The sequence below is a fragment of the Cylas formicarius genome, unplaced genomic scaffold (genome assembly GCF_029955315.1).
Source record: "Cylas formicarius isolate icCylForm1 unplaced genomic scaffold, icCylForm1.1 PGA_scaffold_10__41_contigs__length_53128322, whole genome shotgun sequence".
NCBI lineage: Eukaryota > Metazoa > Arthropoda > Insecta > Coleoptera > Brentidae > Cylas > Cylas formicarius.
This window is the reverse complement of record NW_026844214.1, coordinates 25,457,725-25,478,710: the sequence shown is the minus strand read 5'-3', so window position 1 is coordinate 25,478,710 and position 20,986 is coordinate 25,457,725. Positions and strand designations below refer to the sequence as shown.

General features: G+C 34.2%; 1 protein-coding gene across 2 annotated transcripts; it reads left to right on the top strand.

Moving 5' to 3' along the window:
- The first annotated feature begins 111 nt into the window (after positions 1–111).
- Positions 112–20,688, top strand: LOC132703037 (AT-rich interactive domain-containing protein 4B-like). Of its 2 annotated transcripts, none has more exons than XM_060672074.1 (20): positions 112–472; positions 528–633; positions 695–854; positions 950–1,118; positions 1,176–1,394; positions 1,450–1,639; positions 4,659–5,049; positions 5,101–5,411; positions 5,465–5,578; positions 5,640–5,863; positions 6,606–6,895; positions 6,956–7,110; positions 7,165–7,911; positions 8,740–9,177; positions 10,413–11,333; positions 11,391–11,584; positions 13,952–14,073; positions 16,064–16,372; positions 19,183–19,323; positions 19,381–20,688. In XM_060672074.1, exons 3-20 carry the CDS (start codon positions 707–709, stop codon positions 19,416–19,418), a joined length of 5,121 nt encoding a protein of 1,706 aa, XP_060528057.1. In that variant the 5' UTR covers positions 112–472; positions 528–633; positions 695–706; the 3' UTR covers positions 19,419–20,688. The 2 variants fall into 2 exon arrangements, with proteins under 2 accessions (XP_060528057.1, XP_060528048.1); XM_060672065.1 differs by having other exon boundaries at positions 528–638.
- The last annotated feature ends 298 nt before the right edge of the window (positions 20,689–20,986 follow it).

The window sequence follows — 20,986 nt, the reverse complement described above, 5'->3', positions numbered from 1 at the left end:
GAAGAAGAATCCTTGTCCGATTTTAGCAATGAGCGAGTGTATAGACGTGGTGTGGTTACATAAATTGTTAAGAAGAAGCTTTCTTTGAGTTTAGTCAAGGTGACAGTTTGGTAGTGGGGTGTTGCATTCTATTAATGCCATAATAAAATTTTGCTGTTATTGGAGTGAGTCGATTGAAAACATGAAAAATTTTAGGCCAAATCTTGGTGTAAAGTTCCTTCAAATGGGTAATTTTCGGTGGTAACTGTTTTGGCGGTTCGGTGGACAATTCAACTTAAGTCCTTTTTTTCCGCTTGGATTTCTATTTAGAAATCAACATGTTTTGCTTTAAACAGGTATATTTCGTGAAAAATGCCCGTTTGTTGATTTCCACGTGTTCATTGCATATTTAAGGCTGGCGGTCCCTAATTTTGTCTCCATAATACAATTTGATAAAATCTGGGCTGAGTTCAGCCTTTGCAAAAGCAAAATGGTGAGTTAAAAGTTTGTTGATTGCACAAGTTTCTTAAAAAATGTATAATTTTCAGCAAGTTGACGATCCCCCGTATTTATCAGTTGGGACTGCAGTCAGTGCTAAATACAAGGGGGCGTTTTGTGAAGCTAAAGTCAGTAGGGTAGTTCGAATGGTAAAATGTAAAGTTAGTGATGGATATAACACTCATTTCCTATGTTTTATATGTTTTTTTTTGGTTAGGTTACATACAAGATGGGATTGGGTATGGCTACCATTAATGATAATGATATCAAAGGAGCTCTCAGAGTAGGGCAGGTGGTTCAAGCTAAACATCCAGATCGGAAAGAATATGTTGAAGCCACAGTTACTAAAATACAAGATTGTAGTCAATACACAGTAGGTGAGGGGATGTTTGACAATTAACTGAACTGCGAAATATTCTTATTGGGTTTCTACACTCGCATCAAATTTACTACATTTTATTTCTCACTATAGTATTTGATGATGGGGACATAACCACTCTCCGGAGAACAGCCTTATGTTTAAAAAGTGGTAGGCACTTTAATGAAAGTGAAACCCTGGACCAATTACCTTTAACTCATCCTGAGCATTTTGGCAATCCAGTAGTGGGTGGTCGGAGAGGCAGAAGAAATAGACATCTAAAGTAGGCATTCACATTAATTGCTGTCACGTCTCATTCATATTAAATGTTCAATTTTAGAGATGACAGCAGTGACGAAGAATTCCAAGAGGAAAATAACCCCGATCTCGAAGGTTATTCCCATGATATTGGAAAGGTGGTGAGTATTGAAACTTCAGAAAAGAAAAGAGGCAAGGACAGTTGGTTTCCTGGAGTTGTGGTTGTTCCATCACCCCAGCTTACCGTAAGGGTGAATATTAAGGATGAATATTTAATTAGATCATTTAAAGATGGACGATAGTAAGCCGAATCAACTTTAAATTAAAAATTGGCATTATTGGAGAATATATTGCAGTTATACAGTTCCCAAAAAGGAAGTGTCAGAATTTAATAGGGAAGTAGCTCAAAAAGCAGAGAACCCAGCCCTAATGGAAGCTGTCCAGAAGGCAATACGATTTTTGGATTACAATGATTTGCCCTTGCATTGGGATAAAACCTCGTTATTCAATACCCCTGACAGTTTTAATGAAGATAATGCATCAGATGTGAGTATATAAATTAATTTTAATCAAGTTTTGCTCCTTCTCATCCAGAGTACGCTTTTTCTATAAATATTTGTCTATAAAGTTTTTAAGATTTTAACAATTTCTTTGGTTTGCCTAAATTGTTGCCAAGTCTCTTGTTTTTCTGAAATTAGGGAAAAAAACATTTGCAAGCCTGATCTTGCCTGTTTATAATAGTTGTAACTTTTCACAAAGGAAAACAAGAAAAATAACAAAATCAATTCATTTTTATATTTCATTTAGATATAGAACTAATGTAGCGGAAAATACAATCAGATACAGTGCGTCCTATTTTAAATATCAAAGAAGCTGCTATTTTATCGCAAGTTCGAAAATAGTTCAGATCCATATATAGTTGCTGCTTAATTTAAACTACCAAGTTTTCAGATTGCTCCAACTCTTTGTTTTCAATTAGCGTATAACCTGCTATTCACCTTTTATAACCACTCTCTCTCTGTATAGTAAATTTTTATGAACTTTATTGTACTAATTATAAAATTTTCAAATCAGCGGGAAACTTTTTGACCTACTTCAGTGATAACAGAATCCAAAAACTTAACTTTAATTTAGTCAATAACAACTATAATTCTTGAGCCTCTCTTATTCTCAGTACACACAGGTGAGCCAACAATGCATATAGGTCATAATTGTTCATAGATTGAAATTAACTCTGCAACAAAATTGAAAGTTTGATAAGATCCATGTACTATGAGGTATACTGTCTATATGCTATATATACTATAATAATAATTATCAAATAATATAAATAATAATAACAATAAAAATAATAACAAAATAAATAATCTTACATTAACAATCAAAGTCAAATATGTTGTACTAATTCTTGCTGTTCTGCGGGACAACCTTTTTGTTTACTGTATTATGTGTGTTAGACTCTTGATTAATATTTGATTTATAATTATGTTAGCATAAATGTGGCAACAGCTTTAATGTATAATCAATTTATCGTTTATTACATACTATCTTTAAAGCAAGTAAGTACAGTAGAATATTTTTATCTTTATATAATAAAATTTCCATTATCCATTTTTAAACTACATCTAATTTTTCAAAATGTTGATGCCATAATCCTCCCCGCTTATGCGGCTGCATCATCCCCGACGCAAAATTAAACTCCCTCCCCTCAGTGAACCCAGTAGGAACAATTAGCCATCATACATGAAAAAGTAGTGTGCTCTGTGGGCACCTCTACCTCAAGATTTTGACTGTCCTCATCTCAAATTAATGTTCTTTGTTTGTTTGTATGTCATTCAGTTGATCAAGAAGGATTGGCTGATCTAGTGTATCACAAGCTTTCTGCATAGCTAAGATGTTAATAACTTTCTTACAAAATCTTATCAAATTTCCAAATCTTTTACTATAGTTTAAGCTACTTTTTTTAGGTTTTTACTAAGCAATTTTTTTTGCTCATTATAAATGCAGTGCAATAGGCGGATAATTTGTGACCTTGTTTTTTCAATCAAATAATTATTGTGAAGACAACATTAAAAATAGTTCTATGTTAATTTTTTTACTTTAGAGTTAAGTGAGTACTTACTCTCTCAAACTTATCCATAGAAGTTTAGAATTGGGATTATGGTGTTTCCATATACACTCACAAGTTATTATATTTGTGGCAAAAACAATTTTACATAAAGTTTAGTTTATTGTATAAAAATTTAAAAAACAACCTTAAAAGCAAAATTCAACCAAAATTGCAAATTCTAGTTAAAATACTATACTAGTTAAAAATACATACACATACTCACAGCAATTTTTATCTATTAGTAGAGAGAAATAGTGGAAATTGCTACATGCCTTTCGGGCTTTATTAGTATCTGGTAAATGAACCAAAGGATGTACTTCAAATTAACCAAGGTGATATAAAAGGAGGCTCTAAAATATTTTCAAATATGCTGTGTTGAAGCTTCTATATAAACGTGGCAACATCTTGCTTAGTGTAAATATAAATAGAACCTCGTGTATATCATTTCAAAATAAAGTAAATTTTCTTAAGGCTTTCCCACATATGTCTCACCGTCATCGAAATAAAAAATAATTTCCCAGATTTTTAAGTAATTTTGAGCCCTTGAAGAAATCTTAATAGTTCCATGCTTTAGTTAAACTGAAAGCCGAAATTTTCCAGTCAATTCCTTGAAGGACAGGCATTCTTTCCTGGCATACCATTTAAGATGAAACATACAGGCTACCTCGAAAATAAAATTTTGTACGGGAGTTCAGAAATACGGATTATTAGTGAGATTTTTTAACTCTGTATATTCTTTTATTTTCAAATTTTATGAAAGAAATTAACCAAATTTTGTGCCCGTTTTTGAAATTAAAATTAATTTATATAATTTTTACGTGATACCAACATTAAACGCAGTTATTTGGAAGAAAGAAGAAAGCTTCGCACATAGGCAGGATGAATTTTGTAATTACATTTAACAAAAGACAAAGAACTCGAAAAATAAAAGGAAAACAAAATATTGAAATCAATTTTTTGTTGGAATCCAGTTTCTCTAATGATCTGCGGATTTTCAGAGGCCCAAAAATGATTATTTGTGCTATTACAAAGTCCATCTCTGCTAAATTTTTATTCATCTGTCCATATGACTCTGATTATTTATTTTTATTTTCTTGGCATTTAATTAAAAGTAAAAGCAGTTCAAACAATTCTATTCGTTTTTGAAAATTTGTGATTGAAAGCTTGAACATTTTGAAACTTATAATCGTGATTTTTATTTATCTACCTGTGATACCTATTTTGTGTTACACAACGTTGACACTACTCAGGATAAGCGTCAAAACAAGCTGGAATATTAATTTCGTTTTCTGATTGTCGCAGGGTTTGGCAAAATCCTTGATTCTTTTAATGTGTATCCAAAACTTATAAAGTTCTCTTCAAATCTTATAAATAGGGTACTTCTCATTAAAACTTCTACTGGTCTTTGGTTATTAGATGGGCCATAAATTATAAATTAGTTAATAATTCGTTTAGACATCCGACGATGAACCCAGTGAAGAAAAGGACAGGTTCGTCGCTCAACTCTACAAGTTCATGGATGATTCAGGTACACCGATGAACAAAACCCCGTCAGTGTCTAACAGAGACATCGATCTTCACCGGCTTTTCCGATTGGTTCAAAAAATGGGCGGTTACAATCGCGTAACTAATCACAACAAGTGGCGGCTGGTGACTGAAAAATTGAAAATGCCCAACAGTCAAAATGTTGCCAGTCAAGTAAAGTTGATATACAAGAAATGTCTGCAGAGTTATGAAACGTTCTATCGGGCGTTGGGAGTAACTATGCACAACCCTGTAAGATCAACCAAAAAATCCGTTAGTGCAGGACGTAGCCTGATTCGAGACAAAGATAGAAGCACACCTGGTAAGATTTAGGTGGAAATAGTAAAAATGTGGTTTTAATTTGTTTTGATAGTGAACAGTCCAAAGCCCGAAAAGGAGGAGGAATTTGTCGATAAGCTTGAAGAAAGAAAAGAAGCTCCAACTGAGAAAATTGATCCAAGAGTCAAAAAGAAAACTGATGTAAAGGAGAAGAGAGCAAGAGGTGATGATACAAGCGACACTAACGGGGATACCGATACGTCGGAGTTGAACCCAGAGAATTTAACTAGTCGGCCAAAAAGGAAAGACAGGAAATCGAGCAAGGATAAAAAAGGCAAACCCATTGAAGTGCCGAAACAGTTATTGAACAAAGTTGTGGAGGAGGCGGATAAAAAGGAAGAAAAAGTAAAGGTCATTGTACTAAGGTTTGAGGTGTGTTTTATTTTGTTCAAATTTAGGTGCAGCAGACTAGATCAAGATCCAAGGAACTGAAAGATCCTCCAAAATTGATTAAAGAGGGCACTCCAAAAACGATTGCCAAAGCAACCAAGAAGCTTTCTAGTAAAGAGGATGTAAGTTTGGCAAATCTTTCCTCTGTTCATGCCTTAAGAAATCTATTTTTATTATTTTTAGGATAAAAAGACCAAAAGTAAAAAAAAACTGTCTGGTGAGTCGTCCTCAGATAACGCCACAACCACCGATAGCCTGTCTTGCCATATTAACATTGGGGACAAATTGAGTGTGTATTACGGGCCTACCAATGAATCTAAAGTGACTTACGAGGCCAAAGTGGTGGATATTGATAAAGATCAGACCGGCACTATTTATTTGGTACACTATACAGGATGGAACACAAGGTATTTGCACAATAGGCCTGTCAAAAAGTCAATATCGGACATAATTTGTGCTACGAAAACTGATAGAAATAGGTTTAAACGTCTCTGAGGAATTATTTAACTTGATTTAAGATGGTAAATTTGGAGATATAGCTCCACGTTTCTGGAGTTCCAAAAATTCTTTGGCTACAATATTAGCTATTCTGTCTGTTAATAATAAGTAGTTATTTATGCCCTGATAATTTTCCACTCTAAAATTTACAATAAACTCGTCTAGTTTAAGATAAGAAACATGGCTAACCGAGTCTCTAAATGATGTGTCAAAAGACTTCAAATGGTTTACAGAACTATAAATAGTAAAAAAGGAAACCCAGAAAAATGTTTCTATTATTTGGGATTTGCTAGAGTTGAAATAAAAGGATCATGAGGAGGCACTGTTTTGAAGCACAAATACTTTTTTTGTTACCTGTCAATTTCAATATTGATGTTTTGTTGGAAGGGTTCTTTATTATTATATTATTTTATTTTATTTATATTTTTTATTTATTATTTATATTTCGCATATGTTGCGTCAAGTCCGGCATTTCGTTTTTCATTCCTTGTACAAACGGATCTTAAATTACGCTGTTACTTTTATTGTTATTTCCATCTGCTTTTGCTAAACTTTGAACCACTTTCTAGTGTCCATATCTTAACAATATTTAAATGAACAATATTTCATTTGCTTATAATAAAAATCTATACTATATTGTATTTTTATTAGATATGACGAATGGATACCGACTACTAGAGTAGCTGAAAACTTGAGCGCCAACACTAAAGCAAAGAAGAGTAAATCTTGCACACCCTCGATAAGCAGTAAAACAATTCCAGTGGCCACCTCGTCCAAAGTTACCGCCTCCAAAAGGGCGAGAGGCGGTTCCGTATCCAGTCGACTAGCCTCAGACCAAACCCCAAGGTCTAGCAGTCCAGCTAGTGTCACCTCTTCAAGCAGTCGAACAAAAAGTCCTGCCGTGCCCATGACTAGGTCCAATAGATTGGCAGCGAAACAAGGTTCTTGTCTTAACACCAATTCTACCGCTGGAACTCTATGTGTCTTTTCTTTATAATCAGATTTTGGGAAGAGACGGATATCTGCTCAAACAGACATATCAGTACAATCGGACAGCGAGAGTGACATATCTGAGAATGAGATGGAATTGCCACGCACAAGAAGTGGTAGCATTAAGACTGAAGATACATACAAAAACAGAATTAAGCCATTATTGGTATGTGATTTGTTCCAATTTGGTAAGGTCACTCTAAAGATGTTTGCTTTTCAGCCAAAAACTGAGAAGAAAAAGGAGCCTGTTAAAGGTGTCGAAGATGCAGAAAAAGAAGAGGGGGCAGAGGTTCTTCCAAAGAAGGTAAAGAGAATGAAAAAAACCGACAAATCTCCCGATGAGAGCGAGGAAGATAGTCTAACCCATCCCAAGGGCCGCGACTTTGATTTGAATCAAATCCGATCAGAGCTCAAGGGTTTCACCAAAGTGCTAAAAGTGTCGAGTGGAGAAAACTCTGAAAAAGAAAGCTTAGAGTCATCTGATGAATATGCGTCATCCCCGCCCATAGAAAAAGAAGACAAGTCCGAAGGAATTGTAGATCCTAAGTTGGCTGAAGCGGAAAAGTCGTTAAATTCTGACGACATTTACGAGTTCAAGGAACCAGAGCCATTTGAGTTTGAAAGATCCAAATTAGTGGAAGAAAAGAACGTTAAGAAGCGTCTGCCTAGGCTTTTCGAAGAACTGGAAAATTCATCAAAAGCCAAGCTCATTAAGTCCAGTACAGATAAATCTGAAGAAGGACACATGGAGAAGAGGACTTACAGCAGGATTCCCATAAGGGAAATCTTGGCAGATTCAGAAGATGAGGAGGAGGAGGAGAAGGAGGAAATTGAAGTGGAGCAAAATGTTGGTGCAATTGATGTTCCTAAGGAGGTGGATCCCTTCGATAAGTTGGTGGAGTCGCCCAGTTTTAATTTAATCAAGTGCAGCCCCGAAAAATCGACCGACAATAAACCTGTAAATGCGGTAAGTTTTAACAAAGTTGTAATGATGCGAATTGAGCTTTGTGATTCGTACCGTGGGATTGAAATCTTTTCAAGAAATCATGTGGAAAACCATTTAAAAAATGAATAAAACATCTTGTTCGACAGAAATCATACATTGAGACTCGCAATATCAAGATCAAAATTTGTTTTTATCTGACAAAAAAAAATCGTTCTGCAGATCTATAAGTAATAAATGATTTTAAATGGTTTTCAATAGAAGGAAATACAATAATGCAAACCTTTTAAAATAGACTTCTAGAGCTTCTAGCATGTATTTTTCAAAGTTTTAAAATTTAATATTGGCTCACATTTCACAATTTCTGAATGTGACGTGACTGTTATTTTCTTTTTAAAATAACCGGTCATTGTAAAGTAACAAAAACGAATATTTTTCAAAAGTTAAATCATAGGCTTAATATTAAAAACAACCATATATTTTTAAGATGTTCTTGACAAACTCAATCGTATTATCCAAAAATATACAGCTTGATCCATTTAAAAAATATATGTTTGATTCATTTGAGACACCTTTTGTTTCTCGCATGGCACTATCTTTGTTAATAAACGAGATACCCCTTTTCGAAAAAAATGTTGTTGTGGTACTCGCAGCTCATTTTTCTCCTGTTTATGATGGTCACATTATGAGCATACCTTTACGTTTTTAAATTGACAATTATTGTTCAGCTTCCAAAAACGCAGGGGTGCATTTAAATTTAAGCCGCGTTCTAGTTAAATAAGGCTGAGATACTAATTGATACTTCCCAATTGTTGTTACCATTGCTCGTTAATTGGAGGCTTGTTATTGTAGACTCAAAATGTGTTGCAAGAACCACTAAGCTTATTCAGAGAATTGCCTGAAGTGGCGGACGAGTACAGCAGAGATATGGAGCTTTCCGATTGCGAGTCCCAAACCCAGATATTTACCAGATCAGAAAATTTATTCACGTCGAACTTTTCGAAGCCGTCACCTGACAGAAACACTCTTGACATGGAGTTTTCCAGCGGGAAAACGGACGAAGGGAAGACCATGAATAGCGACGAAGACGATATGCTGCAAGCCCAGATACAGAGAGTAATAGCTCAGAGTTCATCGACAGACGATGACAGTTGTGATACGTTGCTTGCGACGCCATTGATGTACCAAATTAAACCCGAAGAAGAGGCGAAAACGTTATCGATACTAGGCATTTCCGCTTCGAGTCCCGTCATCGACGGTCCAAGTGAGCTAAAAGAGGAGATGTTGGTCGTAAGTATATGATTATTTTTTCGTTGAAAAATCTAGAGGCAATCACTATTATACAATGACGCAAAAACTTAAATAACGCAACCAAAATCAGAGAAAGCGGAAAAGTAAAAAAACAAAAAACAAAACCATAAAATTATTTTAGGAATAATCTTCTTATTAAGGTGCCTTATCTTACATTTACGTATTTAATCTTATTTGTGGCTCCTCTAAATAATTCTATGGAGGGCATATCTGTCTATTGTGGCAGGTTCTTAAGCCAGGAGTTGATTATTCTTTCTGGTCCCCTCTTGATATTGATTTTGCCTTCCCTGATAAGATGGAGACATATATGAGGATATTCTTAGCATTTTATGATATGACTGTATTTTTTTTATGTTGCTTCGTCAAAATTACTTCTAAGGCTGGAGATTTCCACGCGTCTAGTGGTGTAGTATTACTTTTAAAAAGCGGTTCATTATACTACATATACTGATTTATCTCTACAGAATTTTATTAAACTGTCTGTCTCCTGTCTTATTCCTTTTTCCAAGGCGAAACTTACCCACTATGTTATTTTTCTCTATCTTTCTATCTTGGCATTGAAGTCTCTAGTATGTTTGGTACCATGTTTCTGTTTAACAATTGTTATATTGCATCTGTACTTACTTTGACTTGTTGGGGTATATATATATATATATATATATATATATATACCCCAACAAGTCAATTTTATTTTGTTCGTTTTTAACTGCGGAATAATACATTGCATTTTTTCCCATAACACATGTACATACCCGCATTGGGCCACGTCGCTCACTTTACTGCATCCCAGAGTCTCTCCATTTATTCAAGTTAGCAGCCTTACTCAGTTCTTACATTCCATGTTCCTATTCTCTTTGTAGTTTTCTACCCGGAGATTCCTCGCATGCTCTCCTTATTTAAGAGATGCTCGGGACTGACGGCCGTTATGTTTTGGTTCCAAGTTAGTGTAGTCGTTTCCCGTTCCCTTCGGTATAGTCCAACACACGATAAACGGGCATGACTAATGACGTCCGAAGTTTTTTATAATTATTTTCCCCTTTGAAAAAGTTTTATCATTCGCTTTAGTTTTTAAAATTTCAACCCATTAATTTTTCCTTCGAAATAAAGATCAGATATAAAAAAAACTGTTCTCCATGATACCCGCTGCTCCTCTATTAAACTGAAAAGTTTTCAAAATACAATGAAGACTAAAAACAATGTACGTCTTTGTGTAGGAAAGTTCTGATGACACCCAACTAGAGATGGAACCTGAACCAGCTGAAGAAAAGGACACCAATTTTGCTGCAAAACTAATTTCTCCAGCCTTACAGGAGACGGACAGCTCGTTATTGGAATCGATAGTATCCAAACCACCGATGATCCTAGACCCAAAAGTGGACGACACTGGAAAGGAGCTTACTGTCAAAACTGGTACGAAAATCGCCGATTCAATTCTGCAGAAGTTCAGCTTCATCAAAAACAATATCGAGACCAAGAGCTTCGTCAAAACGGATCCTCCGGACACATTTAATTGCGACATTAACGCGGATATTAAAATCGAGCGGGGGAAAAACGAAACCACTCTAAAGGTGGAGGAAGTGAAAATTGAGACAGAAAAGACGGAAACCAACAAAGAGGAGGAAAATAGTGCTTCTTTGGAGACAAAAGTTGTAACCGAAGAATCGAAAACGTCAGCAATAGAGACAAAACCTCGAAAGAGCAAACGAATTCCCAGCAAAACTTTCGATGAAGATTTTAACAGTGACAGTAGCGATTCTGAGCAGCTTATAATAGTGAGATCGGATGACGAGTCCCATACGGAATTTTCCCTCAAGCCCTTATTGGACTCGAAAGATAACGACATCAGTAATGTGTCGTTACCAAAAAGAACCGACGAGGAGATTGAATCCCAATCGGAAGAGAGGAATTTCAAATTTGATAGTATTCAGGACGAGGACTGCGACATGGAAATCGAAGACCCGATTGAGCCTCAAGTTCTGTCTAAAGAAGTTGTGATCGAAAGTGAGAAACCCGGCGAAGAAGACCAGCAGGAGTCGAACCTGCATTCTCTTTTATTTTGCGAAGAGGAAATACCCCGAAGTCCAGCACCGGTGCCCGAATTTGTTGGAAAGAACGACGTTCAGAGTAGTTCATCGGTAAAATATCTCGTACAGCTTTTATAAGGTAGTAAACAAATGATAATTTCCTGTTAGGTTCACGAAATTCCGTTTGCCAGTGCCCCAGGTATGAGCAACAGCAAAATGTTGTTGGAGCAAAAGAGGATATCGCCTGCTCCTTCTACCCCGGTCGCAGACAATGAACGAAGAGGCAACAATGTCCAGGCAGTTATTGATAATACCCCGCCTACCACTCCAGAGACTACCGTCAGCAACTTGTCGCCTAGAGAGTAAGTTTTAATTTTCCTGTATAAACATTTTTGCGTCCTGACTTTATCGGGAGGGTACCTATAGAAATAAATGTGTTTCTATAACTTTTCGCTTTTACTCGCTGTTGATCTTGTATTGGGTCTTTCTGGATATTTTGTGTTAAACGTTGAGTTCTCGTTTTGTGTCCATATCCAATAAAAATTAAATTTTCAATTCTCTGAATTTCATATAGAGGCATATTTCATATATAGCATAATATTCACTTTCTTTACTGAAATGTGATGTAACTGTGACAATTTAAGAACTTTACTGGTACTAGCTACTTACCCGTCATTTCAAAATTACATTTCTGTTTTTTTATTCTTTAACTCATAAAAAAAAATAGGTTTAAGATATGCAACATGAATTATGCGTGAAATTTGACACAGAATTCAAAAATGGATTTAGAAAAATATCGTTCAATTAAAAAAAAAGTAACTTGGTATCGACATCTACTTTTTGATCGACCCTGTATATCTACTGTCTATTTACTGCAGAAAAAATGCCCAAAATAAAATATGATGGACGTGTGAGAGCATTTTTATTGAAATTAAATACTTGATTTTTAAATGAATTTGTTTCATATTTTAGCCATATATGCAACATATATATAGAACGTTCTACTTCGTTTACCGATGCTCAACCTCCTCTTTCTTTCAATTCTTTGTGTATTCCCTCATTCTCTGGGTCTTCCTCTTTTAATTTCTCTTCCACTGTCCATGGTCCTCTCGGTATTTGATTTTTGTGCATTCGCTGTACGAGTATAAGCTGTTTCCTTATTATGTCGTTGATTATTGCTGTGTTTTTTAACTTTTTTTTCTTTGATCTTTCAGCGGATCTGCTCCGAAAGTCCATTTCAGTTGCTAGAAGCACGTTTTTAGTTTTGTTATTTTTGTCATACCTCACTTCCATATGTGTTGTTATATAGTTTTTTAATTACATTTGGGGACACTTCGGTTCCACAGAACCCCATTTAGCATGGATATTCCTTTTCTGAATTGTATTATTAATTTCTTTGTATTGCTCATCTAGTGAGTCGTTACATGCAATTTTTACCCTCAGATATTTATACTCTTTGCAATTTTTCATTTTCATTTTTCCATCTTCCAATATTATATTTTTCGACTTTCCTCCTACTGTCATACTTTTCGTTTTTTTTCTTTCATTTTCCATAGTCTTCTTGCTCTAGGTGATCATGATCTTGGACTAGAAGTATTTGCTTTTCTGCAAGGAAAAGGGTTTATAAAGTATTTTTATTGTTACACCATGGGATTCCCATTCCTCTGCATTTGCTCAACGATTTTTGTAAGGCTTCCTGGAGATATATTTTGAGTAATACAGGCAAGAGGCGGAATCCTTGATTGTTATTGGTATGGTTTCAGATAATGAGTTTAGCTGTTATGTTTTCATATATGTTTTTGAGCGCTCCCACAATTTTTGCAGAGGTATGCTGTAATATCCTAAGATCTATATAGAAGAGATGTACCTCCTGATTTTTGATAGTGTTTTTCTCTAACTCATGTGTCACTGTATACAAATGATCTGATGTAGACCCTAAAGCTCTAAACCCCGCTTGCTCTTTTACTTCCATGTTTTTGTATTCAGATTCTATTTTCTTTTTTAAAATTTTCCTATATACTCGTTGGGATTAACCTCTGTAAATCTCTTCCTTTCTTAAAGATGGTTGTGATATAAGAAATTTTTCAGTCGGTAACGCAGCGCCGTCTGTGCACCTGTGAAATAGTGTTGTTGAATGACAACATAACATTCTATTAAAAGAACTGTCAATCTATACATTTCAAAATTTGACCAGTATATCTCTAATCTGATCATGATCAGTATGTTCATTTCAATCCAAAAAGCATCAGGTCAAGTATGGGGTCCCTCGTTGTTAAGTACAAGGGAACAAACTTAACACAAAACATTTTATAAGTTATCATCCTTCAGTTATTATGAACCAACTCTCATTGATCAACTTTACATTATCAAAAAAGTTATCCCGATAACTATTTCTAGCTCTTCCAGGGAACCCGTGCTAACAGCTCATCATAGTAATTTTCATTCTCACCTATGTCATACTATTCTCGCATGGTTGGCATTCCTGTAATATTGATAAGCCATTTAGACAGAAAAGAAAATGTGTTCGTATTGTCGCCATTAAAAAAAACTCACCCTGTATAAATATAATTTAAACTTTAAATTTAATTACTTTGGATTTTTGGCAAGTTGTAACAATAATTTTAAAAAATATGTTTTTTCTCTTTTGATCTGTAACAGAACTTTGTATAATTTTTTACCAATAAACTGTTTAATGTGCAAAATTGAAAAATGATTTTAAACAATTTCAGTGAGCCCGATGACATTTCACCAAACACAAATGATAGCGGAAAATCTGTCGACTGCGAATCGGAATTTCCCGCGACTCACTCTAGAACCTCATTGGTCAAACTGTCACCTTATAGTGAAGAAGGTAAGTCCGGTATTAACTAGTTCTGGCTGTGATAGTTCTCAAATCTGCTTTCTCAAAGTGTGTGGGTCTTATTATTTTGAAATCCAATGCACATTTTTTTTTTATTTTATTAATCCTATAATAAGTTCAAATATTTACCCTATATTCACTATAAATCACTTCAGCTAAGATTTAGCGTAATTCACTAATCTGTAAAATCTGAAAGGCTCAGAATTTAAGGGTCGACCTAAAAAAGTCAGTTCTTAAATTAAGTCGGAGTATTTAATTATCCAATCTGGAATATTTCCATTGTTTGTGGTTTTTAAGCCTTCTGTTTTTAAATTTTCAAAGTCACATAGGGGGTGGGGCTAGAAGGACGATATGACTGATTCCCGTATTGGTGAGACTTTCTTCTTCTTCTTTAGAGATTTCTACGGATTTTCTGATTTTTCTTTGGTAGAGGAATTCATTATGTGCAAGAATTTTAGTTTGGTCGAATAAGATTTGATGTTGATCGAGTTTATTTACCATAGAATAAAGGCTCTTTCATGTTCTTTTGGCATAGTTGATATTTTATGTCTAATCTCTCCAACTCTTACTGTCTCAAACGGAATTTTGTCTTTGACGTGCCGAAGATGTTGAGAGTGGTAAATCTGGTTTTAACATTATTTCTTAAGAACTTTGTTATTAACTTTTAAGGCAAATTGTTTTGTTTTCATTGGTTTCTGATCTGTTGCACTTAAATAGGAAAGGAATAAGAAGTAATTAAAAATCTTCAATAACGAATTATAAATTCGAAATTACTTAAAAAAACTTATATTAAGGATAAAATGGTATCAAGGTAACCTGGAAATCTCGGTTGATCTTTCCTGATGACTTAAAGTTATATACAGTGTTCTAGTAAGGGCGACGAGGTACGATATTATGGGAAACGGATGATCCAAAAAATTTAAAAAAAAAATTATTAAGTAAATGAGCCAAGACAAAATACTGGAAATTATTTTTGAAAAAGAAATATATTGATCCTCATTGGAACTGCAATCATATCGATAACCTTATGTGAAAGTGTTAAAGATCATATTTCGATCATATTCCGGATGTAATATTAAAAGCTCTCAAAATTGATGTAACAAAAGTTGTGTTTTTGGTCGCTTTCTGTTCCCATTGTGAAATGGGCACACAGATCAAAACTCATTTATACAATAAAAGTTTTTGCAAACTTATAACACAGTCGCTAATTACCTAATCTAATTTTTTTTGTATGTTGTTATTCCTAACAAAATTATGAACTGTAAGTACTGGGTGGTCCGTTTATTATAGGATGACCCTTATCTCAGAACTTGTAAAAGATATAAAAAAAACCGTCGAAAATAGCTATACGGTAAGTTATAGCAAATCGATTGAAAAATTGAATTTTTTTGACTTTGAAAATAATCTAATTGGTTGTTCAATTTTTTGACAAAACAATTATCAATACGGATTTCAAAAGATTACGCTCCTGCTATTTTTGACTCCCTATATGCGGTAAATCAATTTTCAATACGGATTTGAAAAGTATTACTCTCCGTTTGTTTGTTGCAAAAGCATTTATCATCAATCAAAAATTGATAAAAGGCCCACTGTTAAAAATAGGGATAATCTGTAAAATTTTTCAAAAAAAAATCACGATATCTGAGAAACAGTATAAAGTTGGTAGGAATCCCTATTAAATTAATCATAAACTTTCTTCAGAAAGCCATAAATAAAATAATATACATTTGAAATTAGGATAGGATATTAATGGTGACTTCCGATATATCTGGAAGCGGAGTGACCTCAAAAATATTAAATGAAAAGAAATCTTGAATAACCCAAACTCTGAGAACAAACATTTCTAACAAATGGCTTAAGTGATACATGATTTGATATGAGATACAGACAGATATTATAATTATTGTTATTGAAGTGCTGCAAATGGTTGATCCCCTCAATTTAATAAATAAAATAAAATTACTTTCCCACTCTGTTTCAGATACACAGATGACACTCGATTACACCATCACGAAAAGACCGTCTGACCCTTGCGGTCCGCCGCTAGGCTGCCGAAAGAGAAGGCGTTCCTTGCGCACCTCCGAAGACACTCAGATGCCCCCGGCATGCGGAGCGAAACGCGGCCGGAAGCCGCTGACCAGACATCGACGAGATAGCGACAGTGACGATGCGTCTGAACATTCGGCCGGAGGAAGCGTAGGTGGCACAACTCCCGGAAGCACCACTTCCGTTTATGATAGGTCATCCAGATCGCCGAGACCCTCCAAGTATAATTTCTTTGTGGAATTCGGTAAGTGATACCAAATAAACATTTAGTCACGTCATCAAACCCGACCAATACAGCATACCTATTTTTTAGTAGAAAGATTTTACAGATTTCATTGATTGATTCCGCCGATTTAAAAATTTTTTTTGGGTTATGTGGAAAATTTATATATTATGTATTGGGTCGTCTCGGGAGGCTATGATATTTTCGTAGAGCCCTACTCCGGTAAAAATTGATGCGCCGCAGAGAAGGGAATTATTTTCCGCGCATGCCTCCACATTTCCCACACTAACCTGAACAGCAACAGCTATTTCCACACACCTAGGCATATTTTGAGAAAATACAGCAACCAAATTTATTAACGATCTGTTAGTGAACATGTTGGTTGTTGATGTTGGTAACCTTCTCATTTTTTTTTCAAAGTTGCTTCATAAGTTCCTGTATTATCAGCATTAGACAGGTCCTCTATATCTCTAGTAGCCATATGGAATGATCTACGCATGCCTCTTAAATTTCTTGAAAAAATACTGCCGTAAAAAAGGCTACAGGTTGGTTTGAAATGACGTTTGGTATTGGTTAACAACCAGATTCCAAATGACCGCGGATGCGCATATTAGTGAATAAAATATATAAAAATTACTCATAAGGCCTCTTTTCAAAAACTGTGAAAGGGTATTCTGAGTGGCAATGTTAAATTAAAATCTAAATATAAAATAATTTATTATTTAAAGATCTAGTGTGGCCTGAATTTTAAAAATACTCATAAATAGCGGCCCAAAACAACAAGAAATAATATTTGTTTACTTTTTGTTGTTAAGCATTTATTGATCTGGATTGTCTAGAATAAATTCTGAATTTTTATTTGTGAATAACTACATTCTTTTCAAGAAGCGATCTTCATAAGTAATAGTTTTATTAAATTTGATAAGTTTAGTTAACTATTTTCCTGAATTCAGCTAAGTTTCTATGTGCTTTTTATGGGAAAAAACTGGGCCCTAGTTTTTGCACCTTTTTGGTCACAATGGAAACAATTGGACCAGTATCTGAAAATGTTTGCAAATAATTCATATTTTGTCTGTCTTTCCTTCTTCTTTTTTTTTCATGTGGGTTGTTCTTCTACAGAAACGCATCAAAAAAATTTGATCATAAAAAAAATTAACAAACTTAGTTACTTTAGAATTTCAGAAATTTAGTTATATAATTTATTATTATATTTCAAAATCAGATGCATCTGGGGCACAGACTCTGACGAAATTGTAATTCATAAAAACAAAGTAAATTTCTTCATTCAAGTAGAACTGCAAATTGTACGTTGTTACTAATGTTTAGTTTAATCATATTTTTCTTTCATAGTTTACATTAGCTTATAATTTTTATTATTCATGATATTCAGCGACTGTTTCATAAACGAGTAACAAGAAGTTTACCAAACGTGTTACTAATACAAATTACCATTACTACACAATTAACTTTAACAGATCTAGGTGTAATTTGAGAAAATACTGACGTAAAAATGCCGCATCTAAACTTATTAACGATCTGTCAGCGGCCATGCGGGTTATTGAATATCGCAAGGTCATTGGTTAGAAACAGACTTTAAATCTTGCGCATGTGCGTGTCGAATGGAACTTGTCAATTTTTTTTTTCATAGTTGCATCATAAGTTCCTGTATTATTGGCACAGACAGAGCCTCTATACCTGTAGTAGCTATATGATTATTGTTTATAAACTCAGTATTTAAATATGAAGCTTTTGGCAAAACTTCGAAGCAACTGTCAGCAGTCAGTAGTCAATCGGATAAAGTTTACGTCTTGTTGATTGTTAAATAGTTATATTTATTGTTATATTATTAAAGAAATGTGTGAACATTATCAAAAATACGACATGATTAAATGTTATCATGATGCCAAGGAAAGTTCTAACGCTGCCGCTAATTTATACGTTGATAGGTATCCTGAACGTAGGCAGTCAGCTGCAGTTATTTTTAAACGGTTAAAGTTCGGGGAAATAATCGCAAAATCCTTGAGATAGTTCCCCGCCTCTCAGGAATTTATGTGGATTGGTCGGTTTGCAGGAATAGGACTAATACAAGACTTTCCAGATATTTATTGGTAACTAATTCAGTTACAACTTAAATAAAATACAATGTTGCCGGCGAGTCTCTCGGACTCGGCAAGCAAAGACAACAAAATCAAGTATAAACAATCGTCCGGGCACTAGCAAGTCAAGTCGACTTCGAATTCTCGAACCACCACATCCTAAATGCTCTACAATAAGTTTCGAAGCTTTGGTTGGAGTTGAGATTTTCAGCGAAGCGAATATTAAAAGGATGATTACTACAAAATCTACAAAACTAGGAAAATGCATTATCTACTACCAGACGACCATAATAGAAAAATAGTATTTGCAAATATGAGGGAAAGATCGAAATTTTGGCCTAAATTGCATTTGGGTCGATGAGGCAATTACCGATCTGATGCGTCATACTAATTTGAAACCGTAATTTTTAAAATATGTACAAAATTTAGATATTTTCTTATTTTGCATAAAAATTTGCCTAGGAGATGATTTTTTCAAATTTCACTTATCTTTAAAAATAAAAAAGTTACGTAGACTTGTTTAAGTTTCAAAGTTTTGGCGGACAAATGGTTGCAGATGACCAATTTTCATTTGAACTAGTAAGTTGCTCATAATTCGAGTTGACCCACCCTGTAAATAAACAAGTCCGTCGCAAGTGATGTAGATTGGAAAAGAAATAAAGGGACAATGTTCACATTACGTTTTTGCATTATTATTTCGTTCCGTTTTCTTCAGATTTCTGTTTAATATTTTAGATCCCAGTTTAGACAGCACCCAGAGAATAGCCGTACTACAGCAAAAGCTGTCCGAGTTGCGGAAAACCTATGCCGACGTAAAGACGGAACTCGCGGCCGTAGAAAGGCGGAGAAAGAAAATCAGAAGGCGTGAGAGAGAAGGTAAATAACGAAATTTGCGAGCAAACAAAATATTATTTTTTGGGTTTTAAATTTCAGCACTCAAAACTGCTAAGCAGGAAATGGCTTGCGCGTGACAAAAGGACTAAACTAACAGTGTTTTCTCCAAAAGATAATGGTTTAGGTTTAATTTATAAAAAATAAGATAAGTGACTTGAAAAGTTGATTTAATTTGCTAGTTAAGTTTCATGATGGTTCGCGATATATTGGTAACTGTACAATAGGTTTGTGGGGAAATCAAGTGATCGCCAGGTAAAACGTGTGCAATATTTAACATAGTGTGGAGTGTGTAGCGCCTCTGAAAAAATTTTGAAAAAAAAAAATTGCTATACAGAGATTTTAAATGAATGGAAGCGAGATGGAAAATGTTACTGTATTGCCAAGTCTAAAATTTTTCTGTGTGTATTGAACCACAGATTAAAATATACTTCAGAGGTGCGTTTGTTTAATTTTTATACTTTTTGATAAATATCCAATTTTGCAAATGAGGAAGCATTACATCATTTTTGACCAGGACGCATTGAATGAGATGATTTTTGATTCTCTACCTTTCTAATCGCAAAAGCAACTTTTACTCCTCCAACATGGCGGTATTAAATTTGACGTCCGTATATGCATGCCATCATTTCCTTTTTAAAAAACAGTCCCGCATTTTTATGATAGTGCAAAAGATTATCGTTTTTAGAAAGAAAAGAAGAACTGAAGGAGAAAATAGGTCTATATTAAAAAAATCGAAGCTGATGATGGTTTCTCGGAAACGTAAAAAATGATAAATGTGTTAATCTTCTTCGATGGAAATGGGAAAAACCCGCCTTTTATTTTTTTTCAACACACTGTATATTAAAAATTGATCTATCAATTATATATATATATATATATATATATATATATATATATATATATATATATATATATATATATATATATATATATAGAAAGGGTGGGATTTTTACATATCTTAAGTGCAGTTCTTCTACGTGGATTTAGTGCTTCCTCAATCTAGTACAAATTTATTTTATATCATTTATACTCTCAGATTTTGTTTTTCAAACGTTATTTCTACAATAATATTCCACTATAGTTGTCTAAACTTGTAATTTTAATTTTATCACCAATTTTTAAAAATAAAGTAATTTGATTTTTCCCCATCTCAGTTTCTTCAAGACCCACTTGATTTCTATGTTCGGTCAAATATATTTGTAATTTTTTATTGATTATCATGGATTTGCGAATACATATTGTAGTAATATTTGTACATTCGAAAAATTATTTACTGAAAATATTTATTTTTATGCTGTACATAATATTTTCTTTTAAGAATTGAATAAAAGCTAAAATTAGATCAAACCATGTGTTTTTTTTAATTAATTGAGTTGTGTCACCTATCATAACCGAATGTTTGGTTTTGACGATATTGATTCTGATTCTGAAGAAGAATAACTATTAAATGATATAGGGGTCGTAAATACATTTGATGCGGCTCATGCATCTATGACAGTTTCGTACAAAAGGGAAGGGAAATGGTCTTCCACGCTGTAGCGAAACAAATTTATGACATGTGTGTCATATATATGTTTTTATTCGTGGCTGCGAGTTGAATTATAATTTGATAGAGGACGCTCCTACAATTATAGGATTATAGTAT